We start from the raw sequence: 13220 nt of genomic DNA on the forward strand, positions 1-13220 counted from the left end.
GTAGTCTTTCACAGTTCTCAGCTGTTGACTAAAGTAAAAAAAATTACTGGAGTCTGGCTTTTTTTTCCCATGGTATCCCATGAAGGACAGTTTGGTGACAGAAAGCAGGAAGCGTTCTTGATGATGTAACACGCTTCCTGACAGACTGGAGTGTGGAGGAATGGCAGGCCTTAAAGATCTGAAGGTCGAGGAGCCGAGCAGAGAGCTGGACTGGACTGTGCACAGACAAGCAAGCCTAGAGCTATTTTGGAAGTGGAAGCCTGACTGATGCACTCAGCCCTTCTGAAGCCTGGGGCCAGTGACAGTGCCATGCTGTGCAAGGGAGGGGCAAGAGTCTCCGCAAGCTCCTATAGCTCCCTCTGGAGCACCACCCCAGTGGCTGCACCAACCTCTCCAGCTCCACCATGCAGAGGTGTGCAAGCTCTTGGGGCAGATGCAGCATGAGGAGTTAATAAGTCTAAGTGTTCTGTCTTCTCTGTAAGCAGAAGCAACAGACCTGTCCTCTGGAGCTGCTGGGAGGATGCAGTGAGACAGGCTGCAAAGTATCCAAGAGTCCTACCTGACATTGCCTAGCTCCCCAAGACACTCCCCATATCTACCCCCAATACTCCCGACTCCCTAACACCCTTCCTAACCGTATCTCCATATTCTGTGTCCCCAGTACCCTCCCTGAGTTTGGCCAACCTGCTCCCTCAATAATCTTTAAACCTTTTTTTTTTCCTTCACCTCCAAAAACCCCCAAGCCAGGTCAGGATAGGATACCTCACCCTACCTTACCCAGTCTTCTCAGTTCTGCGCGTTCATCCAGCCTGCCCCTCTAGGGTACCTGACATGGACCCATTAATGATCAAAGGGAGGTTCACTAGCCATACTGTGGTCCTGGACAACAGCAATGGGAACACCTTCAAAAACAGTACAGAAGGTAACCCCAGACCCTAAGGCCCAAAGAACCCAGAGGGGAAAGCCATGAGCTGGGGATAAAAGGGGCAGACAAGATCTGGACTTGGGTGGGAACAGGATGAGAAGTGGATGCAGTATGAGAAGGACTCTAGACACAGGGGTTACGGTATTAGCTGCTTTATGTGTACAACAACGCACTGAGGCCTCCATGATCAGACCAACCCAGACTCCAACAACAGATAGGAAAAACGAGACCACTTTCCCAAAATTAAAGCTACCAGTAAGATCCCAAAACCTCAAAAGCTAAACTGAAAATCATGTATCCAATAGACAGGGGAGTTTGGTCAGCCCGCCTGATAGAGCAGAGCAGCAGACACTCACAGCCTGGGCCGGGGCTGCTGCACCTGTGAGTCCCACAGACCAAGGAGGCGATCAGCTTCCCTCCAGCCGGACAGGAGGGCCCCGTGTGTGGTGGAATAAAATGTCCGATGGGTGGCTTCCCCAGCGAAGAGTATCTGGAGCTGCAGGAAAAGACCAGATCCAAACAGGGATGCAAGTGGGGCAGCTGTGATGACATCCACAGAAAACAGAGCCCCCGCCCATTCATCTGCAGACGTGCTGAAGACGTAACTGCCCATGCCAGGCAGGTGTGAGGACCAATGATGCCCGGCTGGTAAGGCCCTGAAGCTGCTGAACTACCACGGGAGAGTGGGGCTAAACCGAATGCACCATGCAGTGGTGAGAAGTCACTGCCTACAATTCAAAGTGACGTGACAGTGAGCAAGCTGACAGGGACCATGAGACGCCTGGAAAACTGAACAGTGGTACTGGGTAGCTGTCTTGAAGATACGCACCGAGATCTCTGCATGGAGGCATACTCAGTAAGTTAGGGGACAGTGGACTAGGCTTTCCATTTGAGTTTGAGTTTGCTGAGACATAGTCTTACTAGCCTTGGCTAGCCCATGACTTGTTCTATAGACCAGGCTGGCTGTGGACTTGAAATAATCCTCCTGCCTCTGCCTCCTGAGTGCTGAGATTATGAGTGTATGCCAGCACATTCAACTTGAACGTACTCCCATTTTCCAAAAGAAAATGGCTGAGTCTTTGAGATCCCTGCCTCACCCATCACTCATACCACATCACCTTTAGACCTTAGTTAGCAGCAGGATTCCCCAGTGCCTCACACCAAGGCAGGCCACTATACCTGGGTACCAGTTTCATCAGCAGGGAGGGGCTGAGCCAGTAGATCTAGGTCATCGCCAGTGCTGCCAACAGCCACATAGCTATAGGAACCTCGGGTGTATGGGGCACTGTGCCAACGAGACCTCAGCACGCTCCTGGCTGCTGGCAATTGTGGGTTTCCTGAAACACAGAGATACAGCATATTAACCCAGAATTCTCACTAACCTGGAAGAAAACCACGCCAGTGTGTGTTTTCCTAAGCATCCTATCTCAGCTATTCTGCCAGCACCGCACAGGGACAGCTGGTGCCCATAAGCAACACCCTGAGATGCCTCCTGAAAGCGGACTGAGTCTCAGTTTCCCTACCTGAAGGCACCTGACATGGAACAGCTGCAAGTGTTTTGGGAGGAAGATTTTAGAAAATAAAATTAGGAAGTGTTTGCAAACCGTTACTAGCCCACTGCCCAGGAAGCAGGCTGTCTTACAACTGTACAAAGCAGAATTCATTCTTCTCTCTGTTCTGAGTTTACTTCCTGTTCAGAGGCTGACCAAAAAGAACACATAACTGGGGCGCACCTGTCACTCTCCGGAGTACTTGGGTTAGAGACAGAAGCACTTCTTCATCCGACAGAGTCTCCATAAACTCCGACTCGAGCCCAGCAATAAACCCACAGAGCACATGTGAAGACCTGTGTGCAGAGAAAGACAACGAATCTGCTGGCCACAGCCCAACTATGCCAGGGCCAACACCACCCGGAACAGCCCCCCAGGGCTCCCCAGGCTCTCAGCTGTGTTCACAACACTAAGGCAGCACGTGCTGCTTCCACTTCGTCACTTGTACCAGTGTGCAAGAGAAGAGCAGGTAAGTTGTCCCTCAGAGAATGGACGCCTCAACACGCCACACCAGTGGGCTCCATTCTCTTTACCACCACGTGCATTTTGGGGCGTGGGGGGGGGGGAGTGCTGATTTCACTTGATAAGGTCCTTGATGAAATATTAAAAGTTACTGATTTTATTAAATTTTGGCCCGTGGGTGTATTTTTCTGTCTGTGTGAAGAAATGGTAAGAGGCATATAGAACTTTTCGGGTGCTCTGAGCCTGGGGAAACTCACCTAGCACCTCCTTCACCCACTTCTTTACCTACAAGGACACCTAGCCAACCATGAAACTGAGGAGATATTTTCTCAGAAAAAAAAAAAAAAAAAACGTGCACCGTATATGATGGTAACAATGAAATGTAAGCTCTCAAGCAAAATCCAGAATTTCAGCAAAATTGTATATGTCACCAATTAGTGTAACAGCTTCACGCTGACAAGTCTTCAGGTATCAGCGGTGATATTGATATTTAACTTTTGACATTACTACATGAACCAACATTTTCTGAATGACACATTATGGAGAGGTAAAAGCCAGTGACCGAGCTATAGGCTCAGTGAGATCCGGTCTTGAAAAACAGGGTAGAGAGTGACAGAGAAAGATCTCTGATGTCAACCGCTGGCCTCCACACACAGTCAGTAAGCATACACACATATATACATACATACACGGGGGGGGGGGCATATTTTCTCAAACGGTGAATTGTAAAGGTGGCAGAGTTCAGCTTGTCTTCAATGCTTATTGCTATTTGGACTAATAGAAGGCACAGTAGCCTCTGCTGCTTCTGCATTCGCTTATATTGATCATTATCTACACAGATATGGAGCTTAAAAAAAGGAATAATGGAATGGGAGAGAAAGCTCAATGGTAAAGGAACACCGGCTTCTCTTCCAGAGGACCAGGGTTCAGTTCCCAGCACCCACATGGTGGCTAACAACTGACTCTAACCCCAGCTCCAGGTGTTTTGGCGCCCTCTATTGGCCCCCTCAAGCTCTGCACACATATGGTACACAAACATGCATGCAGAGAAAACATCCACACACATAACAAATCTTTCAAAAACAGCAAAAGAGAATAATATTCATGTAATATTTCAGAAAATGTAGTTTTTCAGCACTAGTGGGCAGCCAGTCCAAACACTTCTGTGAAATGACTCCCTCCCTTCCTCCCTCCCTCCCTCCCTCCCTCCCTCCCTCCCTCCCTCCCTCCCAGGGGGAAGGCTGTTCTGCAGCTGTGGGTTCCTGCAGACACTGACCCTAGTCTTTTAGGCTAAGAACACGGCCCTTTCCTGCCAGGTCTCTAAGTGGAATGTGGACTTCTTCCTCCACGCGACATTAGTTCAGTGTGTTCTGATGCTGTCAAGTCAGTTCCCATCCTACACTATGCATGGTAGTTCTTCCTGAATTAGTACCTACCCATGCACACAGCGTGATAGGATGGCTGAGCCATAGTTAAGACCTTCGTCTGTGGGTCCTGTCTGTCTGTTGATCTTTTCTAGACAGGATTTCACTATATGGCCCAGACTAGCCTCAAATTCATGTTCTTCCTGACTCAGCCTAATTAGTATTAGGATTACAAGAGTAATCACCATGCCTGGCTAACTGTGGACTGTGGCGATATTTTGTTTGTGCCTTAACAAATAAAGCTTGCCTGTAGATCAGAGTGTGGAGCTACCCATACTAGTTAGCCACAGAGGCCAGGCAGTGGTAGCACACACCTTTAATCCCAGCACTCAGGAAGCAGAGGCAGAGAGATCTCTGTTAGTTCAAGACCACCCTGGTCTACACTAGACTGATCCAGTCTCAAAGAGAAACAGAGCCAGAAGGTGATGTCTCACACCTTTAATCCCAGTACTTGGGAGTCACATGCCTTTAATCCTAACACTAGGAAGGTGGAGACAGGAAAGGATATGGCTGGGTGGAGAGAGGAATATAAGGCAGAAAGAGACAGGAGCTCAGAGCATTCAGTCTGAGGATTCTTAGAAGGAGATTTGCCCATTCGGTCTGAGGATTTGGTAGAGGTAAGAACTAGTAGCTGGCTGCTCTGATTCTCTGATCTTTTAGCATTTACCCAATTCATGCTACATCTGGTGCCCAATGTGGAGCATGAACCCACGACCCTGAGATTAAGTCTCATGCTCTACTGGCTAATCTAGTCAGACTTTGTTTGTTAAAGCACAAACAAAATACCACCACAGTGGGTCTCTGCTTCCATTATGTAGAAGGGTCTTTTGCTCCCATTTAAGTTCATTTCCCCAGGCATAGACAGATCCATATTGCAAATTTCTTTGTATCTACAAATCACAACTCCTACAGAATTTCAATACATTTTTTAGAGTGGACATTCCAAGGAGTCCAAGATTACATTCTGGGCCTCCATTTGTCTCTCGGGAAGCCAGGCTGAGATACATAACCAACACTGCATGTCCCTCCTCCCAATTAAACCTCAGAAACACTGGCAATGAGCCACACACAGTTGGGTCCTCCAACAGACTAAGCTACTAGTGAGCAGGAGAGAGCTTCCCAAAAGTTCCTTGATGCATACATACTCAAAAGGAGGCAGAACCAAAAAGCCAATGAGCTTCTTGAACCAGGTGTCTTGGAGTGAGAGGGCTGTGTCCTGTAGGGGTGATGTGTCCTCCCATACCACCTGGATGAACTGGCAGTCGGGCTCCCAGAAGGGCTCCTCAAACTCCAAAAAGATTTTGTTGTTGGTACCAAAGCCTATTTTTCTGATGGCTTCTGTCTTTTTGTCAGGCAGTGGTGGCTCAAAGAAGGTATCTTGATGTTCTTTGAGAAAACCTGCAATTCAGAATTGGATGTGACTTAAGATAGGTCTTGTGGTATATGCATTTAATCCAGTAATCAGGAGACAGAGGCAGAGGCAGGAGGATCCCTGTGAGTTCAAGGCCAGCCTGATCTACATAGTGAGTTCCAGGACAGCAAGAGCTACATTGAAAGACCCTGCTTTAAAAAGCAAAAAATAAAGTTAGGTTTTAGCTAGAATCTACTTCAACAGATTGTACAAGGCCTGATTGTACAAGGGGCTTTTAAACATCTCATACTTTGATTTGGGTCCCTGGAGATAAATTCCAAAGGCTGGACCATCAGGACCAAGGTTGACTGCTACCATACTGGAGGAATACTACAGACCCCCTCGTCACAGAGAGATGGTTAAACAGGACTCTGTGGGGACATCACACTCCTGACCTTCTACTTCTAACTGCCAGTCACACTGCTCAGGGTCAGTCTGCAGAAGTCATCAAATTTCACCCAGACGTCTTGTTTTGTCATTTACTGTGCTATAAATTGAACCTCACAGATGTAAGCACTCTGCCACTGAAAACACTTAGATGAGTCTAAATAGAAAAAAAAAAAAAGCACACAGTCAGACAAACAAAAAAAGTCAAACCAGAGGAGAGAACATTTCCTTGAAGCCAGTAAGGAAGGAAAGACAAGGTCTTTAATCGCAGCACTTGGCAGGCAGAAGCAGATGGATCTCTGAGTTTGACACCAGCCTGGTTTACACAGTGAGTACCAGGCCATTCAGAGCTACCCAGTGAGACCTGTCTCAAAATAAAAATTAAAACTTAAAAAAGAAACGGAGGAAATCAAGGCAACAGGATGCCAGCAAGGCCACAACCAGGCACATGACAGGGACAATTTCCCCAAACACAGTGGGCCTGGGGAGAGAAGCAGAGTCATTCTGTCTAGATCTTCCAGAACAAACCACTCCTCAGTCTATGAAAATGAAGCCACATAAGCACTTTCAAATTCACGTGTAGACACCATGTGAAATGGAAGCGAGAACTACTAAACTTCCGCCAGCATTTATTAATAATGACATCTCTATACAAGAAAAGATTAGCCAGGCACGGCAGCTCATGCCTGGAACTCCAGCACTCAGGAGGCTGAGGCGGAAGGGCTAAACCGCTACAAAAGATGCTAAGAGTTCTTCCATCCTTAGAATGAAAACGCCAGCTCAGCAGCTCAGCAAATACCCAGAGTCAAGGGAGAACAAGAAAAGCCAGAGGCCGCTGGTGCCTGAGACAGGGATACAGCCAGTGAGTTCTACCTAAGGGCACGGTGACGATGACATGATGGGCGGGCAGGCGGGTGCCATCTTCACACTCCACCAACACAGGGAAGATCTCCCCTGGAAAAGCAGCGTCCTGGAAAGACCCATTCCAGCAAATGGTCTTCACCGGCTTGTTAAAAACCATCGAATCCTTGGGCAAGGAAGCCAGTATGCGGTTGGTAAGTCCTTGGTAACCACTGAAGAGGAACAAAAATTGACGTATGATGAACCAGGCCCTGGAAGAGTAACCCTGGCAGAAATAAGCCATCCAAGATGCCCCCACCCTCAATGAGAGCATCATTCAAAAGCCAGAAAGAGGCCGGGCAGAGTCTGGAAGTGGGCAACCCCTTAAAACACAGGACCATTAACATTCACCTTAAGGAATGTTAAGGAGGGTCACAACACTAGGGCACATGAGTGTTAGAGCCCCCCACTACCACACCAGCCCCATGTTTGTGCACTTCCTGAATCACAAATGCCTACCAGCTGAACAGAAGCCTTGGGCTTGATTCGGTGATAAGGGCAACCCTGCCAAATGGTCTGTGAGCCTAGCAACAGGCACAGCCCTAGCTGCCCTAGGGGAGGAACCTGCCTGGCTCCTTTGCACCTGAAGCCCCTTGTGTAACACCTGGCACATGAGCGGCCCCAGGAAATCAGAAGAGATTGACAATCGAGACATTTCCCTCTTAATTTCCTAGAAACATTCTTGCTTAAACGAACAAAACCAGGAGGAAAAAGCAACCAATTTCTCTGAACGGGGAGGGCAGTGCCCTCACCTGCCCACTCCGGGCCTCCTCTGTCCCCTTTTGCCCTCCTTCCTGCAGTCTCGTGCCTCTGCACAGACAAGATGGGCAGAGCGGGCAAGGCTGTGGCCCATACCCAGCAAAGGTGCAATCCAGTCCCGGCAGCACGGTATACTCCCCGAACGGTGCAAGGGCCACCAGGTCCATGCTGTGGGTACCACTCACGCAACACTCTATGTTGAAGAAGGTGTTCAGGATAGCCAGCTTGAGCTTCTTAGTGTCCTCGTCCTCAGTCCAGCTAGCCACCTGCTGCCTTAGCTCCTTCTTGAGAAACTCTCCAACACTGGCCATCGGGGTCTCAGGTGAATTCAGGAACTCTCGGGTTTGGTCTATCAGTCCATAGAACAGACTGGCCATCTCTGTCACCAGCTCCAGGCTCACAGATGCTCCTGAGCTGGTACAGCTCATGGAGGGCAGGGCCACGTGCCCTCCGGTCTCCACCAGCTGGTTCTCCTCTGATAATTCTTTCTCCCCCAGGAGCCCGAACTCCGCAGCCAGCTGGAAAACAGGATTTCCTTGGGAGGGCCCATGGATCCAGTGTGCACCCAGCTCCACTACACCACCTAGGAAGGCACAGGAAAAGCTACCTGGAAGCTCCCTCCCCATAAAAACCAGCCCCACCCTTTTTCCCATGCACATTCTCGAGAACATCTTGAGAATCACACGAACCCATTGTATATCAGGACCTGACCCTCAGGGTCAAGTGGTTCCCAAAGGAACCAATTGGTTAGACCAGGCTTAGGGGACGAACAAGCCGGCCTGTACCGGCTTCGGGGGCCACTTAAGGAGAAACCGAGAGGAACCCCCCAGGGCAGAGCAAGAAAACTGCAGGGCCCTAGGTTGCCTTCCCTGGAATGTACTCTAACTTTGGGCAGTTGAGTTTCGGGGCCCGGTGAACGTGGGTGTGTGTTTCTTTCCCCGAGGGGCCCGGAAAGGCTTCCTGGATCAGTCTGAGTCGGATAGGGTCTGAGGTCGGTCAAGGGGCCCAAGGGACGGTTACCGAAGTGGCGTTCCGAGCGGATGCGGCCCCCGGCGCCGGCGGTGGCCTCCAGGACCCGCAGGTGTGGAGCAGCAGGGTGGCGGCAGAGTCTCTGTGCAGCGCCCAGCCCCGCGATGCCGCCGCCCACCACCAGCACCCGCGGACCTCCGGACGCCATAGCTTGCTCAGGGTCCTCCACCGACCGGTGGCCTAAGGCTACCCAAGCGGAGGCGGGCGGGGCGGGGCCAGAGGCGGGGAAGAAGGTGGAGCTGGGTAGGAAAGAAGCGAAAGAGAGTGCGTGGAACTGGAGGTGGGGCGAGGGGCGGGGCCTATGGGGAGCCCAAGGGGCCACACGGAAGGTAGGCGAGGTCGGGACAGTCCGTCTGAACTTTCGGAACTAGACCCGAGGGGGCAGGGAGGTGGATGTCCGGCGGCCTGCACTGTGTCAGCACTGTGTCATCCACGTAGGCTCCGGCCTCCCGGATGCGCTCAAGCTCCAGGTGGTCTGAGTTGTTCCCCACCTGTTTGGGCCCGCCCACGGTCTCCTTAAGTGGGGTGTGGGTGTGGCTACCATTGGGCAATGTGAGCCTGCATCCCCACCGACGCAGTTGGTCTTCCAGAGGCATCCTTCCCGAGGCATCCTTCCTGGCTTGTATAAGGAGAGAGTGCGCCATAGCTCTAGTCCCCTTTCCACTGGAGGATGGGCTCACAATGGAGCCTACTTAGTAGATGTATAGTCCTGGACCCCCCCCCTCCCCCGTGCTTCCTCAAAGCGTGAAGACAGGGAGGGATCCTGTAAGCTGAGAACATTGCTTTTGGTCAAGCTCTGCTAGAGCAGCATTCACAGGCTGAGGGACAAAAATGTCTTTGCCCCATTCACTCGATCCACCCACTCAGAGCAAGTAGATGTGCTATGGGTAAATAAAACGTGCTGGGGGAAGGGGCGATGGCTCTGACACGGATGGAAGTCCCGATCCTATACCAGTCTAAAGATCAGAACATCACCCTTGTTTACTTGCAAAGTTAGTGTGTTTAACAGGATCGCGGGAGTTGGGTGCTGAAGCTGACTTCCAAAGAAAAGATACCAAATACATCCTACCCTACATCTATCAAAGAAATGGACCGAGAGACAAAGAACTCTACCAGGCCCCACCATCTTTCTCTACCCAGTCTTAAAACTTCTGTTAACAACTTGGCTTCATGGGACACAGAAAGCAAAGCTGGATCTGACACAAAAACGTCCTTCCTGCTGGCCAGTTTTTACAGTGCCAAAAGTCTCTCTGCTTGCTGCTGCCGGAGATAAGTCACAATGGTATTACAGTGTCAGTTCCCACATACTGCAGTTCTGGCCTGCCAAGTAAGATGTGCCCACTGACCCAGCAGGAGCACAAAGGTTATAAAGATAAACAACTGAATTAAAGACCTGCTCTGAAGGAGGGAATTCATGCTTGTTACAGTAAACCAGACCAAAAATTTAGAAGGCCGTAGGCCCTGATGGAAAGGAGGGACCTACTACACTTTTGCTAAATTGTCAAGTTGTCAAACTACCTTCTAAATGTTGGTTTATGTTTGGGTTTTCTGGTTTTGGTTTGGTTTGGTTTTGGTTGGGTGTTTGTTTGTTTGTTTGTTTGTTTGTTTTAGTGTTTGGGATTTTTGTTTGTTTGGTTAGTTGGTTGATTGGTTTGGGGTTTTTTGTTTTGTTTTGTTCTGTTTTTGTTTTTTGAGACAGGGTTTCTCTGTGTAGCCCTGACTGCCCTGAAACTCATTCTGTAGACCAGGCTGATCTCAAACTCAGAGATCTGCCTGCCTCGGTCTCCTGAATGCTGGGATTAAAGGTGTGTGCCGCCACCACCTGACTTATGTTTATGATTTTACCCACAGGTTAGTGCGACTCTCAACCTTAGTCAGAGATTCTTCTGCAGTTGACAGCAATGGATGCAGAGACTCACAACTCTTAGCCCAAGTGCTAAGAGTAAGTGACAACAGTGAGTGGGGCATCTGTAGCCTCCACCCCACCCCCAAGGCTCAGGGCACATCAAGGATAAGGGTGGGAAAGAATACAAGAGCTCTGGGTGGAGAGATCACACATTGTGCTCGCAGAGGACTGGAGTTCAGTCCCCAGCCCAGCACCCACATTAGGTGGTTCACAAGCACCTGTAACTCTAGATTCAGGAATGCAACTCTCCCTTCCAGCCTCTGGGCACCCATGCATACATGGTATAGATACTTACAAAAATTAAAAGCTAATTAAAAATTTAAAAATAAAAAAAATGTAAGAACCGGAGGATGGAGAGAGGAGCTATGAAATACTGTCTTCTGGACATGACATGGACTCTGTATTCAGGAACATGCTGCAGCAACCCCTACAAGATCAAGCCAAGATCTATCAGCATTCTAACAGGTAGTTGAACATGGCAGATTACAAAATGGAGGCAGGGTCATGAAAGGGAGGGGGAATGTGTTGAAAATGCTTGAAGGAGTGGGAAAGAGGGGGATTGATATTCAAGACACAACATCTATATGTCTGAAGCTGTTGGAAGATAAATAAAAGATCTTGTGTTAACAGGGAACAGCCTGGGACCCAGGTGCCCTTCCCGTCAATCACAGACTGAATAGCTTAACCTGTCTCAGTTAGTGTGTATGTTTTCAGGCTTCTCTTTCTTCTTTTCTATAATTTTTTTTTGTTTGGGAGGGAATAAAGGGTGGGGGGCTTATATAGTCCAGGATGGCCTCAAACTTGCTATGTAGGCAAGACTGGTCTTGAACTCCTGACCCCTCCTTCCTGAACTTCCCTTGTGGTATTATTGTGTGCCCCACATGCCTGACCTTTCCTGTACAATTGTAACCCTGCTAAAGGAGAGGCAGAGTCTGCAGATACATCTACTTTCACTTACCAATTCCTACTTTAATTTCTTTGGGATACAGGAAAATTGACGTGGAGATGTTCAAGGAAATGTCTGGTAGTAACACATGGGGCCTCCAGAGGTGCAGGGCAAGGACAGTAGTGTTTCTTGTCCACTAGATGGAGCACCACGATGTGAATCAAAAGGCTGTCCTGCAGCTGGGGTAGTCACATGCTCAGGCAGATACAGTCACTTGCTTGTCTGAAGGCAGGAGGGCCATGTTTGACACCACAGATACCTCCCGTGTGACTTAACCAAATTAGGCTTGTTCATTTTTGTTTTAAAGAAAGCCTTATCGATATAGAATTTGTGTGCCCTTCACCCACATGGTGCATATGAGCCTGCGGCTTTCAGCATACTGACCCAGTTGTGCAGCCACCACCATGTTCAAAATATTTCCATCACCCTGTTCCGGATGGTTTCATATAAAGAGACAGGATGAGGTCGTTGTGTGTGGCTGTCGCTGATCGTGATGCATTCAAGGTTTTCCCACATTCCATTGTATATCAGTACTCACCCCTTTTCATCATATCTATGTCATACTGAGGGTGGGATTTGAGCCTTTGTGCATGCTAGGCAAGAATGATACCATTGAGCTATACCTTCAGTCCCCACAGTATATTCTAACATGTTGAAAGGCACCCATTAGCCCGGTGTGGTGCCATACCATATGCTTTTAATGCCAGCATTTGTGAGACAAAAATTGCTGTGAAATATTTCTCTGCACGGTGTGAAGAAATGTCACTATGATTGGTTTAATAAAAAGCTGAGTGGCCAATGGCTAGGTAGGATTTCCAGGCACAGAGGAGGCTGGAAAAAAGAAGACAGAGTCGCCAGACAAACAGAGGAAAAAACAACATGGGCAGTACAGAGTAAAAGTAATAAATGGGTTAATTTAAGTTGTAAGAGCTAGTTAATAACAAGCCTAAGCTACCAACCGAGCTATTATAATTAATAACATCTCCCTGTGGAGCTGGCAGGAGGGAGAGAAAAATCCACCCTCATAACATAGACAAGTTCCAGGCCAGCAAGGGTTATGTAGAAAACCCTGTCTTAACTTTTGAGACAATGGCAAGCTGTTTTCCAAAATGGCCATTCTTAGGGCTGGGGGCTGTGACTGTGTAGTGCAAGGCCAGAGTTCAATCTCCAACATGTATACACACACCTCACAAAGGCCAAGTGACCACACCAATTTGTACACCCACCACTGAAGTCAAATAAAGTAGGAAATATCAATTATTAAAGATGTATTAATTTATTTAGTGATTTACTCAAAGCATTACTAGTATTGCCTATTTGACATCATGACTTCAATTGCTCTCGTAACAGAATGACCTAGAGAAACAACTGTTAACAATGGGTCATTCCCCTTGACAACCTGCTGACTGCCACATAGGCATCAGGAAAACCTCGCTTGTCTGCCCACCCACCTTGTGATCTTAGAGTATAAAATGAGAATACAAACTAGACCCAGCTTGAAGCCTTTCAGGAGCTGTCCTG

At 48.7% G+C, this 13220-nt stretch overlaps 1 protein-coding gene across 1 annotated transcript; it reads right to left on the bottom strand.

Moving 5' to 3' along the window:
• Positions 1–1061: 1061 nt before the first annotated feature.
• Positions 1062–9046, bottom strand: Paox (polyamine oxidase). Its single transcript, XM_048455318.3, has 7 exons — positions 8839–9046; positions 7915–8401; positions 7033–7232; positions 5507–5759; positions 2659–2771; positions 2105–2262; positions 1062–1421 (listed from the first exon to the last, which is right to left on the bottom strand). Exons 1-7 carry the CDS (start codon positions 8993–8995, stop codon positions 1278–1280), a joined length of 1512 nt encoding a protein of 503 aa, XP_048311275.3. The 5' UTR covers positions 8996–9046; the 3' UTR covers positions 1062–1277.
• Between the last annotated feature and the right edge of the window lie 4174 nt (positions 9047–13220).

The sequence above is a fragment of the Myodes glareolus genome, chromosome 7, assembly GCF_982192425.1.
Source record: "Myodes glareolus chromosome 7, mMyoGla1.1, whole genome shotgun sequence".
Taxonomy (NCBI): Eukaryota; Metazoa; Chordata; class Mammalia; order Rodentia; family Cricetidae; genus Myodes; species Myodes glareolus.